The 20,747-nt window shown below is 47.1% G+C and overlaps 4 protein-coding genes and 2 non-coding genes across 8 annotated transcripts; 4 read left to right on the forward strand and 2 right to left on the reverse strand.

The window, feature by feature from the left end:
- On the forward strand, positions 1 to 2,939 carry rps5 (ribosomal protein S5). The gene is made up of 6 exons (XM_084696911.1): positions 1 to 113; positions 858 to 966; positions 1,283 to 1,492; positions 1,783 to 1,911; positions 2,480 to 2,578; positions 2,822 to 2,939. Exons 2-6 carry the CDS (start codon positions 859 to 861, stop codon positions 2,888 to 2,890), a joined length of 615 nt encoding a protein of 204 aa, XP_084553037.1. The 5' UTR covers positions 1 to 113; position 858; the 3' UTR covers positions 2,891 to 2,939.
- LOC146295777 (small nucleolar RNA SNORA3/SNORA45 family) lies at positions 1,062 to 1,194 on the forward strand. Its single transcript, XR_014754787.1, has one exon. It is a non-coding gene; the product is annotated as a small nucleolar RNA SNORA3/SNORA45 family (small nucleolar RNA).
- On the forward strand, positions 2,178 to 2,312 carry LOC146295778 (small nucleolar RNA SNORA3/SNORA45 family). The gene has a single exon (XR_014754790.1). It is a non-coding gene; the product is annotated as a small nucleolar RNA SNORA3/SNORA45 family (small nucleolar RNA).
- Positions 2,862 to 7,519, reverse strand: ddah2 (DDAH family member 2, ADMA-independent). 3 transcript variants are annotated; one of them, XM_084696909.1, is made up of 6 exons: positions 7,341 to 7,519; positions 5,665 to 6,264; positions 5,359 to 5,547; positions 4,429 to 4,548; positions 3,814 to 3,957; positions 2,862 to 3,677 (listed from the first exon to the last, which is right to left on the reverse strand). In XM_084696909.1, the coding sequence occupies exons 2-6, from the start codon at positions 5,950 to 5,952 to the stop codon at positions 3,561 to 3,563; spliced, it is 858 nt and encodes a 285-aa protein (XP_084553035.1). In that variant the 5' UTR covers positions 5,953 to 6,264; positions 7,341 to 7,519; the 3' UTR covers positions 2,862 to 3,560. The 3 variants fall into 3 exon arrangements, with proteins under 3 accessions (XP_084553035.1, XP_084553034.1, XP_084553036.1); XM_084696908.1 differs by lacking the exon at positions 7,341 to 7,519 and adding an exon at positions 7,051 to 7,137; XM_084696910.1 differs by lacking the exon at positions 7,341 to 7,519 and adding an exon at positions 6,774 to 7,042.
- On the forward strand, positions 6,669 to 14,451 carry LOC146295780 (protein Bouncer-like). The gene is made up of 4 exons (XM_084696912.1): positions 6,669 to 6,730; positions 9,796 to 9,957; positions 10,969 to 11,088; positions 12,566 to 14,451. The coding sequence occupies exons 2-4, from the start codon at positions 9,906 to 9,908 to the stop codon at positions 12,775 to 12,777; spliced, it is 384 nt and encodes a 127-aa protein (XP_084553038.1). The 5' UTR covers positions 6,669 to 6,730; positions 9,796 to 9,905; the 3' UTR covers positions 12,778 to 14,451.
- A 1,265-nt stretch (positions 14,452 to 15,716) lies between these two features.
- On the reverse strand, positions 15,717 to 19,986 carry clic1 (CLIC family member 1). Its single transcript, XM_084696914.1, has 7 exons — positions 19,823 to 19,986; positions 19,424 to 19,494; positions 18,334 to 18,443; positions 17,953 to 18,078; positions 16,930 to 17,036; positions 16,290 to 16,471; positions 15,717 to 15,956 (listed from the first exon to the last, which is right to left on the reverse strand). The coding sequence occupies exons 2-7, from the start codon at positions 19,463 to 19,465 to the stop codon at positions 15,795 to 15,797; spliced, it is 729 nt and encodes a 242-aa protein (XP_084553040.1). The 5' UTR covers positions 19,466 to 19,494; positions 19,823 to 19,986; the 3' UTR covers positions 15,717 to 15,794.
- Positions 19,987 to 20,747: the final 761 nt, after the last annotated feature.

A 20,747-nucleotide genomic window follows, 5' to 3' on the forward strand; every position in this document is an offset into this window, starting at 1 on the left:
TCTTTAGACCGGATGTAACTGTCACACTTCCGGCTCACTGCATATCGGCATGAGGCGCCCTGAAAAGGCCCTTTTCCGTCTCTGAGAAGTGTGGTGCAGAACGGCAGACACAAGTGAGTGAAAAAATGATCGTATTATTGATTTGATGTTCGTGAAAATGCTCGTTGTTGACCATAATGTTGTGTTTGGTTGTGTAGATGGTTACTCATCGACAAAATATATTATTTATGCAGCCAAAGTCTGTTATAAAAGCAACTAAACGTCTACGAGAACGTATTTGGGAGTCTGTGCCTGGCTAGCACATGTCATGTTAAGCTAAATAATTTTAAGTTTGCATATGTTCTGTATTTTAAATCTCCCTTTCCACCAAGCTATTAATGTGATATTTTACATGCGTAGTGATTGATTTAGCCGTAAATCGGGTTATTGTCAATTGTAGACGCCGTTGATTAGTGGAAGCTATGTTAGCTATTCTACACGCGTACCCGGTTAATAGATTCAGGCTTTTATTTGGGCCTAGCGGTAAGTGCCTGCTTACGGCAGTGATACGTTAACTTGAATTTGCATTCGTACAGCCTAAAACAACGCGTTATGTTCTGTTTAACAACCCTTTCTGTGGCATGTTTAACCTTAATAGGTAGGTAGTTATTGGACTTGTCAACTATCCATCTAGCTCAATAAAATTGCCAGCGAGCTACCCGATACTAAACAGGTTCACAGACATGCTAACTGTCAAACAATTGCTATGCTTGGCTACCCGTCAGGAAGAAGACTTGAGATTTCATAAAGTGAATGAAAACATTTTAAACGTTAACGGTGTCTGATGTAACATTTCTAACAATTCTGTTCCCTCCCAGAATGACTGAGTCCTGGGAGACTGCCCCGGCAGTTGCCGAGAGCCCTGAAATTAAGCTCTTTGGGAAATGGAGCACAGATGATGTCCAGATCAACGACATCTCCCTGCAGGTACGGGAATACTTTCTATACGCGCACCTTATTTACAACATAGTAAAATATAAATATATTTCCGCTACAAACAGATCCAATTGATTGTGTGTGTAAGCGAGGCTAGAGTCACGGCTGGACAGATCCTCGTTGTCCTGGTGTGCTAGAGTGCTCGCAGATAAAACGTCTTTGCTTATTCATTGGCTGTAGTCTCTTGTGGCCCAGCCAATCACCAGCTCAGAGACAGTTCAATATTTGTATTAAAAATCTGTAGAACTAATAGAAATTGCATCTAAATATATTCCCTTGTTGATGAAACCGTTTCCATATCCTCCAGGATTACATTGCAGTGAAGGAGAAGTACGCCAAGTACCTTCCTCACTCTGGGGGGCGCTACGCTGCCAAGCGCTTCCGCAAGGCCCAGTGCCCCATCGTGGAGCGTCTCACCAACTCCATGATGATGCACGGACGCAACAACGGCAAGAAGCTGATGACGGTGCGCATCGTCAAGCACGCCTTTGAGATCATCCACCTGCTGACTGGAGAGGTGAGGAGGCTGACACTTTCCCTCGTTCTGCTCTCTCCCCTCCCTCTCTTTCCCTCCAAGGCAGATGGTGAACATAATTCAAAAGGAGAGGATCAAAGGGCTCTCACCCACGCTAGTGTTTTAAAGAAGGATCGTTATTGCTTATCTAAAATAAATTGTAATATGTTCCTTGGATTGGGTTAGTCAAAGCCCATACAAACATTGTATTCATTGACAACATGCTTTTTATCCAAAGCCACAAACAAATACCACACCTTCCCAGTTGACCTCCACTCCCTCTCCTTTCCCAGAACCCCCTGCAGGTGCTGGTCAACGCCATCATCAACAGCGGCCCCCGTGAGGACTCCACTCGTATCGGCCGCGCCGGCACCGTCAGGAGGCAGGCCGTGGACGTGTCCCCGCTGCGTCGAGTCAACCAGGTAACACCACCTGCCCTCCCTAGGGGGCAAGACAAGCCATCACAGCAAGCTGTAGTGGGGTTAAAGGAGACCTGTTTTGTGACCTTCAGTCTTGGGACTTGGTGCTGTATTGTACCGTTGTTTTACCGGTCATGACGGGGTTAAGTCTGACCATGACTAATTGGTGCCTTTGGTCAAATGGAGAAATACATGTTCATGTAACACTACATATTGTGTCTGACTATGCATTTTATATGCAATGGGATGGTTCATTCCTCTGATGTGTGCGCGAGGCTAGAGTCACGGCTGGACACGTCCTCATTGTCCTGCTGTGCTAGAGTGCTCGCAGAGAAAATGTCTTTGCTTATTCATTGGCTGTAGTCTCTCCCGTGGCCCAGCCAATCACCAACTCAGACACATTCAACGTGTTCCGCGAATTATTTTCATTCTGATTCTAGATCTCTGCTTGTGTTCCATTAGAATCCTACATTCAGTACCTTCTGTGATCATTGTAGTTGTAGTTGTAGTGCTCTAGTTGTGTTCCGTTAGAACCCCAGAGAGTCTGAAGGTTCCTGTGTTCCCTCCCCAGGCCATCTGGCTGCTATGTACAGGAGCGAGAGAGGCGGCTTTCAGGAACATCAAGACCATCGCTGAGTGCCTGGCTGATGAGCTGATCAACGCCGCTAAGGTGAGACCCTCTGGGGCAGGGGGGAGCTTGGTGGTTAGTGTTTAGCTGCTGATCAAGAGGTCACAGGTTCAGAATCCCCCCTGTACTGCATGTGGCTTTGGATAAAAACACGTTCTATTTGCTTTGGATAACAATTTTAAATGTTTTAACTTGGGAGAGAAATGTGATTAGTCCTTTAAATCTGTGCCTGTGGAGTCTTCCTGTGTCAAATGTTACAATTCTAATGTTTGTTTTCATCTCCAGGGTTCATCCAACTCTTATGCCATCAAGAAGAAGGACGAGCTAGAGAGAGTGGCCAAGTCCAACCGTTAATGTTTGTTGCTTTCTAAAAAAAAAACGAAATAAATTTGAAGAAACCTCATTTTGGTTCTCATCCATTTTCATCACCAGGACGACTGACTTTATTCTTCTGCTTCAAAGTCTTAACATGTATACAAAGGCTTCACTAAAGCATATACATTTTATTTGTGCCTTTCACACTTAATGATGAGTTCTGTCATAGTATAAAGCCCTTAGATAATCCTAAAATGAGTCATACAAGAGGCCTATGTGCAGAACAGTGGTTAGGATACATTTAGATTTGAGCTGAATGGCTCTGAATCCACAGGAGGATTTTTATTGACTATGAAAAAACAAGATCTCAATCTGACATCCTAGACATCAACTATCAAGAGCTTTGGGTTTCCTGTTGTGACTACACCAGTTAACACGAGTGGTTATTTTCCTGTGATAAGGGGGTTTGGAAAGGCATGTACCATGAATACAAAGGTTGAGAACTTTAAAGACCTTGTGTGGAATATGATAAATCGACTTTGGGCTGCACCTTCTAAAACACACCACTAGACGGCACTGGTGTGTCCACCAAAGTACCTGCCTGTGGAACGCCCACCACTAGACAAAATGTCCACCCTTCTGTTCACGTCGAGTCCCCCAGTGTGTCAAATGGGGAGCTGTAGCGCGTGACTCATCGGGGTTCCTCAGGTCAGAAGTTCGGCTTCCGGTTGATGAGCAGGCAGAAGGAGGACAGCGACGCGCCCAGCTTGGAGGCTTCGCTGCAGGCTGTGGGGAGCAGCGTGTAGTCTGTCAGCTTCTGGAAGGCCTGGAGGAGGAAGAGCCACACAAAAGATCCAATCGAGGGATTAGGTTTGTTTTTATAAGGGGGTGGGAGCATGTTTTTAAAATATTTACTAAAGGATAAAGCTGTTGGATATAACAGTTTCTCCCTCCAGACTCACGGGGGCGCTGTCGGGACACTCGTCAGAGGGCCGGTGGAGGAGGAAGTCCTGTTTGGACGGTCCACGGACGTACACACAGTTAGCAGCGGCATCCTCTGGGACGGTCAGAACCTCGTAGTGGTGATCGGTCAGCTGCTCCATCATCTACACACACACACACACACACAGACATGCATTACAAACACACACACACACAGAAGATAGGGAGGGCAAACACGAGGCCAGACGACAGCAGGGGTCCGTGTGTAGATCCCATCATGCTTCAGGAGCCCCCAGAGACAGTGTAGATGGACCTCGGCCAATCACCTTTGAGGGGCACACACCGACCTCACAGGCTAATGCTGCTCTAAAGGGCCTTCACACGCTAACCAGAGCCTTCACTGGCCCTGGTTCACCACGGCCGCTTCCGTCTCGTATGTGTCAGAACAGAGATGGGATGTGGGGTAAGTGGGAGTTGAGATTGTTGTTTTTTTTTCCTCGCTCTGGTTAAATATAGATAGTTCCTGGACTCTTAACTCCGACTTAACTGCTGAAATACTGTTGGAACATTGATCTGTAGACACAAACTCACATGTACACAGACACAAGCGTACTCACACACACACACACACTCACGTGCAAGGTCTTCTTGGCCCCGTTAGAGTTGCTGATGATGATGGTGTCCGGTCCTCCCATGGAACAGATGTTCTTAAGGCGAGATCCTCCACAAACAGGGACGGTTGACACCGCAAAGTCCTGCAGGCCCAACGACACACACAGCAGTTAGCTCTGCACGGAGCTAACACACCCATCACCTCCGGAGGGGGAACACTCACAGTTCATTCACTTAAAAATCAGTTTAATTTAGCACACGCTTTTATAATAATAAATCTGATTAATTTAGCGGTTCGCTTTTATCCAACGGCAACATCCACTGCGGGATTTGACCCTATGACCTCGAGCTCTGCAGTCACATGCTCTTGAAATAAGCTAAATCCAACCCAATCATCCAAAGGGACGTATAAATACTGTGTTCTAAAAGAGCAGCAGATTATCAGGTGTGCAGAAGTGCTGGTTTTAACAGGGTTCCACAGACTCAAGGAACAGTCTGCATCCGAGTGGGTCATCATGTAAGCAGCAGCAATGGCCGTTAAAGTGGAGTCGGAAATACCACGTCACCATGTGTTCTACACAAACCACAAGCAAAACATAAACAGTACTTTGTAGTACAAGTACACAGACAACAAGCCTCTGGGGTGTTTTACATGACACACCTAGCGTCACATGATCCCTCAACCCAGGAAGTACAGGCCCAGACCGGCCGTTGTTGGAAAGGGTAACCGGACGGACGACATTAGTTTACACAGGAATCCTGCTCCTCTCTCTCCTTTTCTCCTACACTCGCTTATCTTCTGGATAACATGCCGACCGACCTACATCTGAACTGTGCCAATGCCAACACACACACACACACACGCTCACACACATGTCTCCTACCGTGCCATCCTGCCCTGATGCAGGGTGGAGGTTATTCTTCCCCTGATGCAGGGTGGAGGTGGTTCCTACCTTGAAGGTGTCAGCTAGCACCTCTGCCCCGCGGTGGTTGGTGTGGGAGGAGATCCCCACAAAGAACTCCCTGCCGGTGAAGAGCACGTCGCTGCCCTCCAGCGTGGCCCCCGCAGAGCCCCCCTCCTCCGCCCCCATCTCCACCACGCTCAGGTTCAGCTCCGACACCACCCGCCTCACCGCCTCCGCCTGGTGGAGGGGGGGAGGAGATCAAACTGAATCCATGTTCCTGGTCTGTGCGTGTGTGTCTCGCTGTGTGTGTGTATCCCACTTTGAATGTGTGTTTAACTGTGTGTGTGTGTGTACCTCGCTGCGTCTCTGCTGCCTGAAGGGCCTGGTGATGAGCGCCGTGTCTCCCTGCACCACGGCCAGGTCCTCCACCCTCCAGCTCTCCGGTAGCTCTGGGTCGGGGGGAATCACGATCAGCTGCAGCCCCATCTTCTGCCTCAGAGCTCCCGTCAGCACGCCAAACTGGCGCTGGGCCTTGGCCAGATCCACGCCGCTCTCGCCGCCCTCCCACGCCTTCCCGAAGGTCTCGGGGATGCCCCGCACCACGGCGTGGGTGAAGCGCCCGTAAGGACACACGCCCGCCATGAGGTCTGTACGTGGGGGTGTTTTTGAGTGTGTCCGTCGCTCTGTGTGTGTGTGTGTGTGTGTGTGTGTGTGTGGGAGGGAGTGGGTGTCGTTGGCAAACGGTCGTGGGTGTGGGGGTGTCCTCAAGATCTGGGAAACCAGCTGGGCCCAACACACACGCAGTCACACCAAACAGCAAATCTGTAGTATGTGAACTATTCAGAACGAGACACGAGAATCTCTACTCCAGTTCCACTCCAGTTCTTTATCAAACTTCAGTCTCTGCTCTCCGTACCCCGTGTTATCGAGACGCGGAGCTACACCGAGTAGTCCCTGGAAGACAGCAAGAGAACATGGGGCAAAGTTGTTTAGGGTCGTTATAGCTGAAAGCAATGGTTCTTGTCTGTGAATGTGCATTCACTCGTTGTGACTGAGGTCAGCGATCTCCCGGATTCTGCTCCACTGCACAGATGTGACAGAAGCATAAGATGTTTACGTAGCCTTTGGAACGAAATCGAAGGGATAATCATCATTAACTATCGGTCCACGTCAGCCTACATTGAATTATTTATGAAATAGTATCAGAGTTTTTCAACCAGTAAACACATAACGCTGTTGATGTAGGCTACACCGGCAGATCTATAAAAGGGCATTTTATTAAGTTGCTACATATTCGCATATGCAAATACATCCGCTGTTTCAATCATCTTATTTTAATCATGCTTTCTATGATGAACTGCAGCCGTAGTCTGGAAATACTCTGCGTCCATTTCACCCCAAACATCCACAACTGTGCAAGGTACGTTTACTAAATCATACGTTTATTTTTTTTAAACACTTACCAAATTGCTTCTAAAAGTTTTGTAATTTGCACTTTATCACTTCAGTAGCATTAATTACATCTTCAAACGGAGTCAATCGTTCGGAAGATCCAAAATAAACTGTAGCCTATTCAGCAAATGTGACGAGTACAACAATTGCCTTTTGCTGTCTGTACTTTTTAGAAGTGCTATTGCTATTTAAACAAAACTAGAAAAAACATTTCCAAATCCTAGTTTAGATCCATATCCAAAGTAATCTTAAACCCTAGACATCTTGTTTAGAGGAGATCGTCATTACCTCTTCTCCTGGGGCGTCTTTCTAGTCAGTTTTTACTCTCTTCTTCCTCCTCACACAATATCTCCCGTTATTTCTCCTCTGTTTTCCTCTCACCCGGCGCCCTCCTCACCCTTTCATCCCTAACTTCCCCTCCCCATCCCCCACACGTCCGCCCTGTCCGGATCCTCATTCTCCCTCCTTCCCGCTCCCTCTTTCTCTCTAAAAGGGAAATTCACTTACCGACCGACCAAATAACTCGATCGCGGGTAGTCTATGACCAATCTCTATCACCAACAACATTGGTTCCTTACCTGAATATTTAGTTGAAATTTCATAGACCAACTTAAAACTCTGTCTCTTAAAAAGTACGATGAGAGATTTGCCAACGAACAATCGATATGTCCTTTCCAGACTTCGATGTCACTGGCTGATAAGCTTCAAGCGGTCATCTAAACATTTAGGGTCTTCTTATACCCCCCCTCCCCCTCTCTCGCAACCATTGTTTTCAAGCGTGCCACACCCCCACATCTCGCTCGCGTGCCGCGCGATAGGCCTAATACGCCCTTGGAATCAATCACAGTACCAACACACCAACACCAACAGATATTTCCGATAGAAGCGACAGAACGATTGCAGTTAACTTTGTTTGTCTATTGTGTGCGCGCGAGTGTGCATGCACGCGTGCAGTCCACAGATTAAAGGCATTAAGTATACATTGGTGGCGTCTGCCATGGTCTGCACGAGAACACTAATCCTGTCTTTTCCAGAAATGTGGGTCAAACAATGTTTAACTTGCAAGGACGGCATATCAAATTATATATAGGTATCAATACCTTTACAAAGTGGACCTTGTAATGAAGTAGATATTTCCCACATATTTCATGTTTCCAATTGATCACTCATCTGCTGTGTGGGATGGTACAAGAAGATCACTGGGCTTTGGTAATGGTAAACACTCTAAACACAGCATCAAGTGACACAGATGGTGTGTGTGTGTTCTCGGCAGTACAAAATGACTGACAGGGCGGTACAATATTCCCTTCTAGCGTCAATTGTGTGCTATTGCACTCCACAGAGATGTTGTAAACAGTTCCCCAGGCTGAGGAGGGAGAGGGGTAGAGGGGTTGACAGGCGTGAGCGAGACATAGAGAGAGGGGTTGACCTGTATCTGAGAGAGAGAGAGAGAGAGAGAGAGAGAGAGAGAGAGAGAGAGAGAGAGAGACAGAGACAGAGAGAAAGACACAGAGAGAGAGAGACAGAGAGAGAGAGACAGAGAGAGAGAGAGAGAGAGAGAGAGACAGAGAGAGAGAGACAGAGAGAGACAGAGAGAGAGACATGCAGACAGAATGGGAGACAGAAAGAGAGCGAGGGAGGAGGAGTGAGGGATTGGGCTGGATTTGACAGGGAGAGAGAGCGAGAGGGGAGGGGGGAGGATACAGACAGGATTAAAAAACACCATCTGTCCTCCAGGCTGCTGCCTCCACCCTTCCTCCACCCTTCCAGTGAGACCCAGACTCACTCAGCACTGTGACGGATGGCAGGGCCGTAAACATCTGCTCCAGCTCACAACATCAGACTATATCAGCACCTCCACCTCTTCCATCTCCTCCACTTTCTACCTCTCCTCCATCTCCTCCTCCCCCTCCTCCTCCCTCTCCTCCACCTTCTCCCTCTCCTCCTCCCCATCCTCCCTCTCCTCCTCCCTCTCCTCTTCCATCTCCTCCCCCTCCTTCCTTCCCTTCCTCCTCCTCCTCCATCTCTTCTTCCATCTCCTGTTCGTCTTGGCTCTCCTCCTCCTCCCTCACATCATCCTCCTGTTTTTTACCTTCAGTTTCTCCCTCTGCTCAAATCCTCCTTCCCAGGCCACCGTGTCTGTGTTTCCCGAGTGTGTCGACATTCCTAGGAGCCTCAGGTTGCCTAAACAGCGTGTTGACAATCACTGGTAAACAGTTTATCCATCCTGACCTCACCCTGTCACAAGACACCCATCACCTGACTGCCCTCCCTCCCCACCTCACGTCTCTCATTAGGCAGCTGAGATAATGCAGTTAGTTCCTCTCTATCTTTCTCTCTCTAGCAGGTCTCTCTATCTCAATCCATCTCTTTCCATCTCTCTATCTCCTGATTTCTGTTTCCCTTGTTGTGTATTTCCTCCCCCACCTGTCTGTAAGTCTGTTCCAGTCTCAAGGCACAGACTTGACACACTGCTCAGGATAGGGTTTGAGTTACCGTTCAAACGTGTGAAACTGTTCCACTCTTGAACCTTTTTCTTAATTACAGTAAAACATACTTTCTGTTTAATTTCCTGTAGAAAATCACAAGTCACACAGCAGACATCCTAACCCCAAATATAGTACAAAAGTATAGGCCCTACTGCCTAAATGTTCCCACTCAGATATATATTTAGGAAGCAGAGGCATCAGCATGACCTGCTTAAAACCTCAAATCAAATTACTGAGCCTCAAGGAGGGCGGCATGTTTTTACAAGTATTGGCCGTCTGACTAAGACTGCGAGAGAGCCGGCTGATGACATACGGAGTGGGAGGCTGAGGTGACGATACTAATCACATCTGGATCGTTACTTACTTACAGTAACTTACTTGCCGGTTACAGTAGGAGCACAGAGCTTCAGAGAGAAAGACAGTGAAGGGAAAAGAAAGAAAGAGTGAGAGAAAAGTTTGGGGAAACATTCCATGGGACTTGGTGACAGTGAGAGAAAGACTGAGGTGAAACATTGATAAATTAAATTGGAAGTTTACGTTGCAGCGCTTCCTATCAGTGGAACAGGGAGCCGGAGAAACTTGGAAAGGACGGACACTTAAATCTTGAAACTAAAGTTCCTCAGTGATCGACTCGAGAAGATCTTGATAAGGAAGATGTCTCGTCCACAGATCTTCCTCCTCCTTCTGTGCTGTCTTCCCCTGGCAGGTACGTAGGAAACAGGACGGGAGAGAGACTGGGACAGTTTTTGTTCATTTAGCAGACGCTTTTCATCCAACCCGATGTGAAGGGGGAGATTTGAAGGGAGATGGGGAGATGCGATCTCTGGAACTTCAGTTAGTTGACCTATGCTTAGTATTAAGCAACCTAGACAGGGACCCTGTTCAGCTGACTGGTGTGTTAGATAAAGCCTGCTGTGTTAAAGGCAGGGTCGGTCAAGTTGTTGAGGTGCTCATTTTGATGGGTTTTCTTAAATACATTTTACATCCCGATAGCAGCCAAGAAATCTAAAGGTATGCCAAAAATATCTGTGGATATTGCAGGAGTGTGATATACACAACCAATCGTTTAGTGTGGACTGAACTTCATAATTGGACTGTCTGTTTGTCTGTCTGTCTATCTGTCTCTCTGTCTGTCTGTCTCTCTGTCTCTCTGTCTGTCTGTCTGTCTCTCTGTCTCTCTGTCTCTCTGTCTGTCTCTCTGTCTCTCTGTCTCTCTGTCTCTCTGTCTCTCTGTCTGTCTGTCTGTCTGTCTGTCTCCCGGAAGTGGTCAGGCATGTGTTTTGGAGGACTGGCTCTGGAGGGGCGATATTTAGGTTTGAATCCTTTCAAGGTTGAGCCAAAATTGCTAGATTCGCCTTATTTACCAACCCTACCTTTAAGGTTAGAATCCACCTCATCATTTTGGATGACACAATAAAAGTAAAAAGCGTCTCAGTCTAAATTACAATCATTCAGCATCCAGCGGTTCAGACTACTTCCAGCTGCAGCGTGGCCTCAAGTTCTCCCTCCTACCTAAAGTCAATGCATTCCACATTCTTAACTGTTTAATCCAATGTATTTTTTCAATTTGTAAAATTCTAGGTGGAAACCTAGGTCGTGTTGATCTGCAGTTCAGTGCTTCACCACTGAGCGGAACCTGCCTCAAAGAAACTGTGGTTTTCCTTCTCTGTGTCTGCATGTCTGTGTCCTCCCTGATCAAACATTCCTCTGTCTCCAGCTGCTCTGCGCTGCTACACCTGTGTGTTCCCGGCCATCTCTCCTCTGGACTGTCTCAAGTTCCCCCAGGAGTGCCCAGCAGGACAGCGCTGCCTGGCAAGCACAGCAGTCGGCACCCGAGGTGGGACTCGCTGTGTGTGTGTGTGTGTGTGTGTGTGAGGGTGGGTGGTGTGTGTATGGGGGGAGGGGGGGGTGGGTGGAAGAGATATACTGAGAGAGAGATGTGAAGATGTGTTAAAAAAGAGAGGATAGAAAGACAGAGTGGGAAAGAAAGACGGGGAGAAAGAGATAAATAAATATACGAGAGAGGGGGCATAGGATATAAAATGTGGTTTCAGTGACTGTGAGTCTGGACTGTGGGTGTAGTGCGTGTGGAGCAACACAGTAGTAGATGACTCACCAGGCTGGTGTCCCGGGCAGACAAGTGAAATGTCATAATGCAAGATGTTTTACAGGCTTCATGAGGACTAGCCCTCCTCCTCCCGGCTCTGTTAAAGGCACAAAACAAAAGCCCAGGGTTTCTTCCTGTGTTGTGTCAGCTCACTAATGTCTATTGTGCCATCAAATTATCTCTCAAAATATCTGTGTGTCACAGTGGGTGGATCTAAACCATGTTTTAATTACGGAGAATGAAGAGAATGTCTTGACATGCTGGGGCACCCTGGTGTCTCACTGGCTATGATAGCGTGCCACATACCACAGGAATCCGGGTTTGATTCCGGCCCGGGGCCATGTCCTCCCCTCTCTCTCTCCCTACATCTCCCGTCTATCTTGAACTGTCACCGTCCGATAAAGCATCAAAACGCCACAAAATTGTATCTTTCACATAAGAAACAGATACACTGTCGTCCTCTGAGATACCCTGTGTTTTCTTAATCTCTGTTGCCCAGTAAAGCCCCTCCGTGCGTCCATCAATCCCCGATGGATGGAGCTTCTCTCCTAGATAAAAGACAGCCTATAGGCTCCTATAATGTGTTCATTTAACAGTTATTTCCAAAACGATATTCAGAGGGGAAATCGAACCCGCAACCTGATCTGCATTCACATGCACTTAGCCACGCCCACCCAAGGCTCTCTCTCCAGACTGGTTTAATCACGGACGTACCCTGATGCATGCTGTACATCTTATTACAAGGCCTGTAACTGATTACAGGAGTCTCATGATGAAGACTCAGCTTTGCTAGAGCATTCACGCCGTCTCTATACTCAGCATGGTGTGTATCTGTAGACCAGCTCAAGATGAGCTACTTGACCATCTACTAGTAGTGTCAGGTGTGTCAGGTGTGTCAAGTGTCAGCACTCTCACAAACCTCACAACATAAACACTCCCGGTGTTACGTCAACACTCCGACCCGAGCCGTGTGCGGGACGATCACCGCGAACGGCTCCCAAATCTAAGGGAGTCAGACGGCTGAGCGGCGAGGGAGTCGGGCTAGTAATCAGAAGGTTGCCGGATTGATTCCCCACTGTGCCAAATGACCTTGTAGGCACTTCACCCTACTTGCTTCGGGGGGGGGATGTCCCTGTACTGTAAGTTTCTCTGGATAAGAGCGTCTGCTAAATAACAAAATGTAAATGTCCCTCCTCTCCCTCCGTAGGGGCGCTGCGTGTGGTGCTGTACGAGAAGAGCTGTGCCATTACTGCCCAGTGCGGCCGGAGCGGGGAGAAGGAGACGGCCGGCCTCCACTTCAACTACACCAACGAGTGCTGCGACGTGGACCTGTGCAACGCTGCAGCCAGGCCCGCTGCCCTGGGCTGGACAGGAGCCGTCCTGTGCCTGCTCCCTGCCCTGCATCTGCTGCTGCTGTGAGAAGCCACAAGAGGCTGCTGGGGTTCTGCTGGGCCACACTAGAACCTGCTGGGGTTCTGCTGGGTTCCACTAGAACCTGCTGGGGTTCTACTGGGTTCCACCAGACCCTGCTGAGATTCTGCTGGGTTCCACTAGAACCTGCTGTGGCTTCATAGGTCCTCACCAGATGAGGGTGTGCTCGGAACCCGATGTGAAAGTTACTAACCTGAATGTATCTGTCTCGCTGCCAGCTCCAGTGCAGTTCTGCAGGAACACACACAGAATGCACACACACACACACACACACAGAACACACACACACACAGAACACACACACACACACACATGCACTCACTTGCAATGCACAGTTTTTACTTTCTTTCCCAAAGATTGTGTGTCGTTGGAATATACCGACATGTTGATCATATGTACCATATATAATAATAATGTTAAATTTTTATAGCGCCTTTCCGGAGCTCAAGAACGCTCAAGGACAATAAAACTAAAACGTGGACAAACACTAAATGTAAAAAGCACCAAGCAATCAAACACTAAAAGCAACTAGCAACAGATTAGGACAAATAACATTGAGAAAACAGGTATGTATATATCACAAACACAGTTCAAAGAACCGTTAACACCATGTCTGTTTAATGTGTAACATTCCTTCTCAATGGTGCTGTGCTTTTAAGGAGACCACAGTAAGGTTTTTTAATCAAAATGTTACTTTGGTTTATTGATTGATTTATTGTGAGTTGTAGAAAAAAAAGATTGAGCAGGAGACAAATTTCCAATTTTGTTTTTGTAATTTAACATTTTTATTAAAAGTTTAGGAAACGTCTTTAAGAGATGGTTAAAAAACAAGATAAAAAATAAGATTTGATTGATGTCATTATTTACCTAAAAAAGTTGACCCTGCAACAGAAGGTTGCACAAGGGCCTAAAACCAGAGTAAGGGAATACATTACATAGGGAAGCAGCAAAATACAGGTTAAGAGAGGTGAACAAATAATGAAACTGAGAGGGAGAATTAAACAAAGGAAACAAAACAAAAGGAAAATGAAATCAGGGAGTCAGGGAGTGTACGCTAACCAAGAAGAAGTTAAGAGCCGTAAAAAAGTCCCTGAAGTGACGTCATATCTAGTCTTACGGTATAATAAAGTTGATATAATCGGTACAAAGACAACTAAAATAAAACAACAGCTTTGAAATTCTACAGACTCGGTCCCTTTCAACAAATAGCTGTAACAGCAGAGCTAGAGGTAATTGCCCAGTTAAAGTTGGTCTTGTTGTACAGATATTCATTACTAACTGCAGCAACAGATGTAACAGTCATGCCAGTGGCTGGATTGGACGATATGTTTTGGGTATACAGAGGGTTTTTCTGTCCCATATTGTTTTGTAAAACTATAAAAACAAACAAAACTGAAACTAATGTGAAGTTTGTAATCTTCAATTATGTGAATTGCACTTAAGTGAAACGTTTTTTTTTTTTTTTTTTTGCAAAATCCCTTACTGTGATTCAAATGAATTAACAAACGAACAACCAACACGTACAGTCTAAAGACAACTAACAGTTACGGTTATTTCCACAATGACTTCTTTCAACTGTGGGCAAAGCATGATTTGTTGAGAGGAAGTTTGTTTATTGTTGTAACCCTCATCACCTGAATAAAACCGACCCACAACCCTTCATGTGCTAGCTATCTTACGGTCTTCATCCTTTCATTCTGTATCAGCGCAACTAATCTGTCAGCATGCTACTGATTACTGAATCAACCGCTTCAGTCCTTAGGCTGCTTCTGCTGTTAAATTCATTTTAATAATAATTTAATTATACATATTGATAAATAATTTGGTCAGGACTGTATAAAAATAACAGTTTGTCTGCCTGACTCCGATTATTTCCCTTGAACACAAATCAAACATATGACCTCAGTCAAACGCTTCTTAATAAACTTCAGATCCCACAAATAAGCAACAATAACCATCATTTCTCCCGGAGTAACACTGCAATATAGTTCCTCTCACTAAAAAACACGATCCTTCAATTTGAACAGGGATAGCAGGTCATTTAACTTGGCATGGGAATCTCACAACACATGGGTCAAAAACGTTTCCTTCTCTTGCTCTACGAGGACAGAAAATAGGAAGCTAAGGTCTGTTGAAACCATTTCCTGTCTTGGGCATGTTGAGAGCAGTTCCTCCCCACAGCATGCCCCAACCAACGCTAAAGATGAACTTTCCCCTCGCCTGTCTCTCAAGCTTTCAGTCACGAAGGACAAACGACAACCCTAAACATGCTTTGAAGTCTTGACACTCTCACTAAAACATTTGTTTTATTGCCGCCCTCCAAAGCCACAATTTCAACAGTCTTGTTTTTGAAGAAGCATCTTTGTTGTGTAATGTTATCTTTGCAGACACACCTCAAACTAGTTAAACTGGTGTGCCCTGGGTCACCTTGTCTGACAGATATCTGTCCACTTGATTTACTTAGACCGAGGGGCTATTAAGCACAACTTGGCATTATAAGCAGTGAGGGATTTGTAAAGAATAAAATACAAACAGCCATAAGCTCTATGGTCCTCCTAACAGCTTAATCTAGTAGGCTACTGAGGGAAGCAGAAGCACGGATATGTAACTAGAACCAGAGTTAGACTCGGGGCCAACAAAGCCTCAAACAGCCCGTGAAATGTTTCCAACTATTGACACCTGTGGCACAGTCAAGGCTGTAGTTTTTAGATTGTGTTTATTGTGTGTATTTACAGTGTATGTGTGTGTGTTCTGCTAATGTTCATGTCTCACTAGCTGACCCCTCCCTCCCTCCCTCCCTCCCTCCCTCCCTCCCTCCCTCCCTCCCTCCCTCCCTCCCTCCCTCCCTCCCTCCCTCCCTCCCTCCCTCCCTCCCTCCCTCCCTCCCTCCCTCCCTCCCTCCCTCCCTCCCTCCCTCCCTCCCTCCCTCCCTCCCTCTTCCCAACTTGACAGTGTACAGTATATATGTGTGTTGTGTAATAATGTTTGACTACCCCCCCCCCCCTCTACTTGAGAGCCTTGGCCACGGAGGCGTAGGCCATGTGGATCTCGGCGTCGTTGGGGCAGGTGGAGGAGAACTCCTCGCGGGCGTAGGCTGCGTCCAGGTACCGCCACAGGTGATCCAGGGAGCGGGGGATGGCGAAGCTCCGGTACTTCAGACACACCACCTGTCAGAGGAGGGAGGAGGGGGGAGGTAGGACGGAGAAAGGGAGAGAAAGAGAGAGGGAGAGAGGATTGAAGGGAGAGACAATGATGGGTGAAGAGAAATGAAAGCGAGAGACAGAGAGAGAAAGTTGAAAAAGGTCCACGTGTAAAAGAAATCTCCACCGACAGATAAAAAAAATAAAAACAGATAGCTGAGCTTTCACTGTGGTTGACAACAGGCTCAGCTCCTGAACCCCTGTTTGAGCTCAACAATGATTCAGCTAAATCTCCCTCCGCAGTGAATCACCACTAAGCTCTCAACTTCTTCCAGAGGCGTCTTAAAAACAGCAGGTTACCTTGACGATGTGCAGCTTGGGCAGCAGGTTGCAGTCAGCCAGCGTCAGGGCCTGGCCGTCCAGGAAGGGGCGGGAAGAGGAAGTGACATCATCTGCGCTATTCTCGTCGATCTCGTCAGGAAGTGGAGAGCCGAGGTAGTCATCCAGCTTCTTCAGAGCCTTCAGTAGGCCTTTCTCTAGATCTGACACAACCACACACACACCCATTGAGTTACATTATACAAATAAGTTACACTACATCATAGCTACATTCAGGGGTGAAGGTTGGTTTTCAAATGTGGGTGGGATAGTTTTTTATTTTTTATAACTGAGGATGCAGGTGTTTAATACAACTTTCTTACTAACAAGTGTGTGGGAGACAGATTTTCCAGTTTCAGAAGTAGGTGGGACATGCCCTACCCATGAATACTGAAACCTGCTCCCCTGGCTATATTCCATTCTGTCCAGACAACCCCAACCAGTTTGTGACAGAGGGAGAAAGAGGCTCAAGACAGAACGGCTCGAACCAAACACACTCCCCGCTGCTTTGCAACACTCAGGGACAGATTATAAGAGGTTTAAGGTGACTGGTTTACACGCAACGCTGTTTCGTCTGACATGGAGGGATTCTCTCCAGAACGTCCTGAAGGAGCCGACTCACTGTCGTTGAGCTGGGGGTTTGAGTTCTTGATGTAGGCTGAGAACTTGGAGAACACATCCAGGCCGGCCGTGTTAGACTCTGGGTTCTGGGCTGCCAGACGAGGGTACCTGGAGGAGGAGTTGGGGGGGGGGGGGGGAGAGAAGGGGAGAGGGGGGAGAAGGAGAGAGGGGGGAGAGGGGGGGAGGAGGGGGAGGAGGAGGGGGAGGAGGAGGGGGAGAGGGGGGGAGGAGGGGGAGGGGGGGGGGAGGGGGGGGGAGGAGGAGGGGGAGAGGTTGGGAGGAGGGGGAGGAGGGGGAGAGGGAGAGAGTGGGGGAGAAGGGGAGAGGGGGGGAGGTGGGGCAGAGGGGGGGAGGAGGGGGAGAGGGGGAGGAGGAGGGGGAGGAGGGGGAGAGGGGGAGGAGGAGGGGGAGGGGGAGAGGGGGGGGAGGGGGAGAGGGGGGAGGAGGGGGAGGAGGGGGAGAGGGGGAGGAGGGTGAGGAGGGGGAGAGGGGGAGGAGGAGGGGGAGGGGGGGGAGAGGGGGAGGAGGAGGGGGAGAGGGGGGTATAAGGGGAGAGGGGGGAGGAGGGGGAGAGGGGGAGGAGGAGGGGGAGAGGGGGGGAGGGGCAGAGGGGGGAGCAGGGGGAGAGGGGGGAGCAGGGGGAGAGGGGGGAGGAGGGGGAGGAGGGGGAGAGGGGGGTATAAGGGGAGAGGGGGGAGGAGGGGGAGAGGGGGGAGGGGGAGAGGGGGGGAGCAGGGGGAGAGGGGGAGGAGGAGGGGGAGAGGGGGAGGAGGAGGGGGAAAGGGGGGTATAAGGGGAGAGGGGGGGGGGAGGGGGAGAGGGGGAGAGGGGGAGGAGTGGGGGGATTTAGCCTGTAGCCCACACATGTTTGTCTGCAGTGTGACAATAAGAAGTCCTACTATGCCACAAAGCAATCATGGTCCCTTTCGTTAAGAACTATATAATATGGGATGATGATTGATTATAAAGTGAATGGAAGGATGGAGGGAGTGAAAGATGGATAGATAGAGCGAGGGATGGTTACTTGGGAGGGGCCAGGTTCTCCTCTAGGAACTCCTCTATCTTGTTAGTGTCGGTCTTCACCTCCGTCCCGTACAGCAGGAAAGGAGGCTGGGCCCCAGGGGCCAGGTCCTTCAGGATGTCTGGCTTCCTGTGCACAGAAGAGTGTGTGTGTGTGTGTGTGTGTGTGTGTGTGTGTGTGTGTGTGTGTGTGTGTGTGTGTGTGTGTGGAACAGGACAGGACAAAGGCAGGATGAGAGAGAGAACGTGGAGGAGGCTGCAAGGAAGTCAAACACCAGCCCAGTACCCTGGCTGGACAATGCGGATGAGGTCTCAATGAGGTTAACATCATACAAACAAAACCCTGCACATGCACTTCATTCATAGACAAACAAAATGGCCGCACCTCTTCATGTCCACTGTGGTGACATTAAAGGTGACTCCTTTCAGCCACAGCACCATGAACAGGCGCTGGGAGAAAGGACAGTTGCCGATGCTCTGGCCGTCACTGCCTGCCTACAGACAAAATGAAAGTGTTGAGTTGAAGACATTGTACAAGGTTTCTTTTACACTCGGACATTTGGCCTCACAAGTGGAGAAAAAAAACCCTACTTAAATCCAGTTTAACTGAATGATCGCTACATACATGTTCCTTAGGCCTATGTGTAATCATTTTCTACATAGTTAGAAGTGTACTTAAAATGTACAAATGTTGTATATTCACATACTTTTTGACAACTTTAATACGTGTAGACTTGTATGTTTTGTACTTCGTAATCTATTTTTGTAATATCTCTGTAGTTGTAGCCTAACCAACGCCCTGAGTGTTTCTATTTCAGGAGGTGGAGTAGCTTTAGTCACCCTTACAATGCCAATTGTATGATGGAAAGAGGCCTTAAAATCTAAGACCACGAACAGGAAATCGGCCTTTTGCGAGGTTACAACGCCAGCTTTCATACTTTAAGAAAAAGGGGGGTTTGTCCAGGCTGCCTACATGCGTTCGGACAAAAAAATCATTATATAAAGTTAAGGACCATGCAGGGGGGAAAAATAACGGACTTTTTAAAATCCCGTTTTCTCTTTAAGACAAGAGGTCTGACCAGCAAACTAAATATAGTTATATCATGTTAATGAACATTTAATTAGATTAGTATAGTCTTAGTTTTTACCCATGTGCCAGGTGGCCTACCGTAAAGGAAGTGCTACAGAATAAAACGTTTTGATTCATTAATAATAGGCCTACATTGGCGAATGTGTTAATGTTTAGGCTGCTATTAGGCCTACTGGGTCATTTGAGTCTTTTAACAAGGGGAACAAGACAGATAGCTTACTGTTTCGCTAGCTGTCGCAGTGATACGTTATCATTCATCAAGCTTTCAGTCTAATTATGTTTTCACTTGAGATTACATTGTTGCACTGTAATAATGTCTACTCATGTCACAATAATGACAAACTAGCCTACTGTTGACACACTATGCATGTCACACAAAGCTTACCTTTACGAAAAGTTCAACCTGCGGTCGATTTTCGTCACTCATCTTTGTAGCAAGTCTTGTCGCACAAAAATCTGTAAATCAACAGTTGGTTTTACAGATGGACGGCTAATTATAATGCAGAGAAGTATCAGTCTATTTTCTGCAATAGGATATTATTTTGAATGTTTCTAAAGTCGAGTTGAGTCAACGCCTTGAATTTAGTTGAACATCCGGACCCTTCCGCTAAGTTAAACTGGCGAATAACCAAAGCAGCCGTAGCTAAACAGAAATTTGTGTCATTTGCATCATCAACTCTACAGCTGCTTTCGTCACAGAGCTTTCGCGGACTTGGATGCCGACAATCCTAAATACGATAGGCTAATACACTATGGTAGCCTACTAATATCCGTAGTTACCTACCTCAGTCTTGCTCTGAGCGTTTGGAGTGGTACGACCGCCCTGTCAGTCTGTTTCTCCACCCTACGATACAACTTTATTCCTCCATTTCCTGACCCTGGTGGGTTACGGGACAGACCATGAGGTTATTTGAGAGGGAACTCTTGCGTAGTCACTAGATAAGCGGCGACAAGAGAGGCGGTGATTGTGTGAACGATGGGAACGCATGGGGGAGGATAGGGGACATACGGTTGTTTATATAAGACACAAACGTTCACCGATTGTAGCCTATGAAGCGTGATTGTATAAACTTTTTAACGATTGTGGGCCTACTTCCTCTGCAGCTTTATCAAGTGTAAATGTAGGCCAGTTAACGCCTATTTAAATTATAGTCGTCAATTAGGATAGTAATGTCACAATGTCAACCCATGCGTCAATAAGGAGCTTATGTAACACACTTGACACAGTGTCCTGGAGGGCTACAGCTTTAGAAACATTTGACAGGCCTACGTCCTCTCCATAGCGACACCTGCTGCACACAATACATGCTATAGCGACTGTATCTAGTAATTGAAAGGCAGTGACTTATGTATTTAAGGCTAGACATAATTGGAGGAAAATACAATACAGAAAAAAAAGAAGAAAAAAAAAAGGTTTTGAAAGGTTGATATTGCTTTAAAGGTTGAAAAAAGTTTTGAAAAAAAGTTTAGAACAAAATTTAAACTTGTTGGTGTCGTGTTGTGTGTGGAAAAAAGTTTAGAAAGTTTGAAAAAATTAAAATGATTTGCATCATTGATGAGGACTTGATGAGGACTTGATGAGGTTAATCTACTCTGCTTTAGGCTTCTCTCTTCTCCTTTCACTGTGATATTGAAAAAAAGGTTTTGAAAAAACTTAAACTTGTAGGTGATGGGTTGCGTGTGGACAAAAGTTTTGAAAGTTGTAAAAA

This window comes from Hypomesus nipponensis, chromosome 4 (genome assembly GCF_054491055.1).
Source record: "Hypomesus nipponensis isolate SF chromosome 4, ASM5449105v1, whole genome shotgun sequence".
Classification (NCBI taxonomy): Eukaryota; Metazoa; Chordata; class Actinopteri; order Osmeriformes; family Osmeridae; genus Hypomesus; species Hypomesus nipponensis.

Coding starts and splice junctions, on each gene's coding strand:
- LOC146295780 (XM_084696912.1), top strand. CDS start 9,906: ATGTCTCGTCCACAGATCTTCCTCCTCCTTCTGTGCTGTCTTCCCCTG. Junction 9,958..10,968: donor GTGCTGTCTTCCCCTGGCAG/GTACGTAGGAAA, acceptor CTCTGTCTCCAG/CTGCTCTGCGCTGCTACACC. Junction 11,089..12,565: donor CACAGCAGTCGGCACCCGAG/GTGGGACTCGCT, acceptor CTCCCTCCGTAG/GGGCGCTGCGTGTGGTGCTG.
- ddah2 (XM_084696909.1), bottom strand. CDS start 5,952: ATGGCGGGCGTGTGTCCTTACGGGCGCTTCACCCACGCCGTGGTGCGG. Junction 5,548..5,664: donor GGCAGCAGAGACGCAGCGAG/GTACACACACAC, acceptor CCCCTCCACCAG/GCGGAGGCGGTGAGGCGGGT. Junction 4,549..5,358: donor TGCTAGCTGACACCTTCAAG/GTAGGAACCACC, acceptor TTGGGCCTGCAG/GACTTTGCGGTGTCAACCGT.
- rps5 (XM_084696911.1), top strand. CDS start 859: ATGACTGAGTCCTGGGAGACTGCCCCGGCAGTTGCCGAGAGCCCTGAA. Junction 1,912..2,479: donor CGCTGCGTCGAGTCAACCAG/GTAACACCACCT, acceptor TTCCCTCCCCAG/GCCATCTGGCTGCTATGTAC. Junction 2,579..2,821: donor AGCTGATCAACGCCGCTAAG/GTGAGACCCTCT, acceptor TTTCATCTCCAG/GGTTCATCCAACTCTTATGC.
- clic1 (XM_084696914.1), bottom strand. CDS start 19,465: ATGAGTGACGAAAATCGACCGCAGGTTGAACTTTTCGTAAAG. Junction 17,037..17,952: donor GAGAACCTGGCCCCTCCCAA/GTAACCATCCCT, acceptor CTCCTCCTCCAG/GTACCCTCGTCTGGCAGCCC. Junction 15,957..16,289: donor CCAAGCTGCACATCGTCAAG/GTAACCTGCTGT, acceptor CTCCTCTGACAG/GTGGTGTGTCTGAAGTACCG.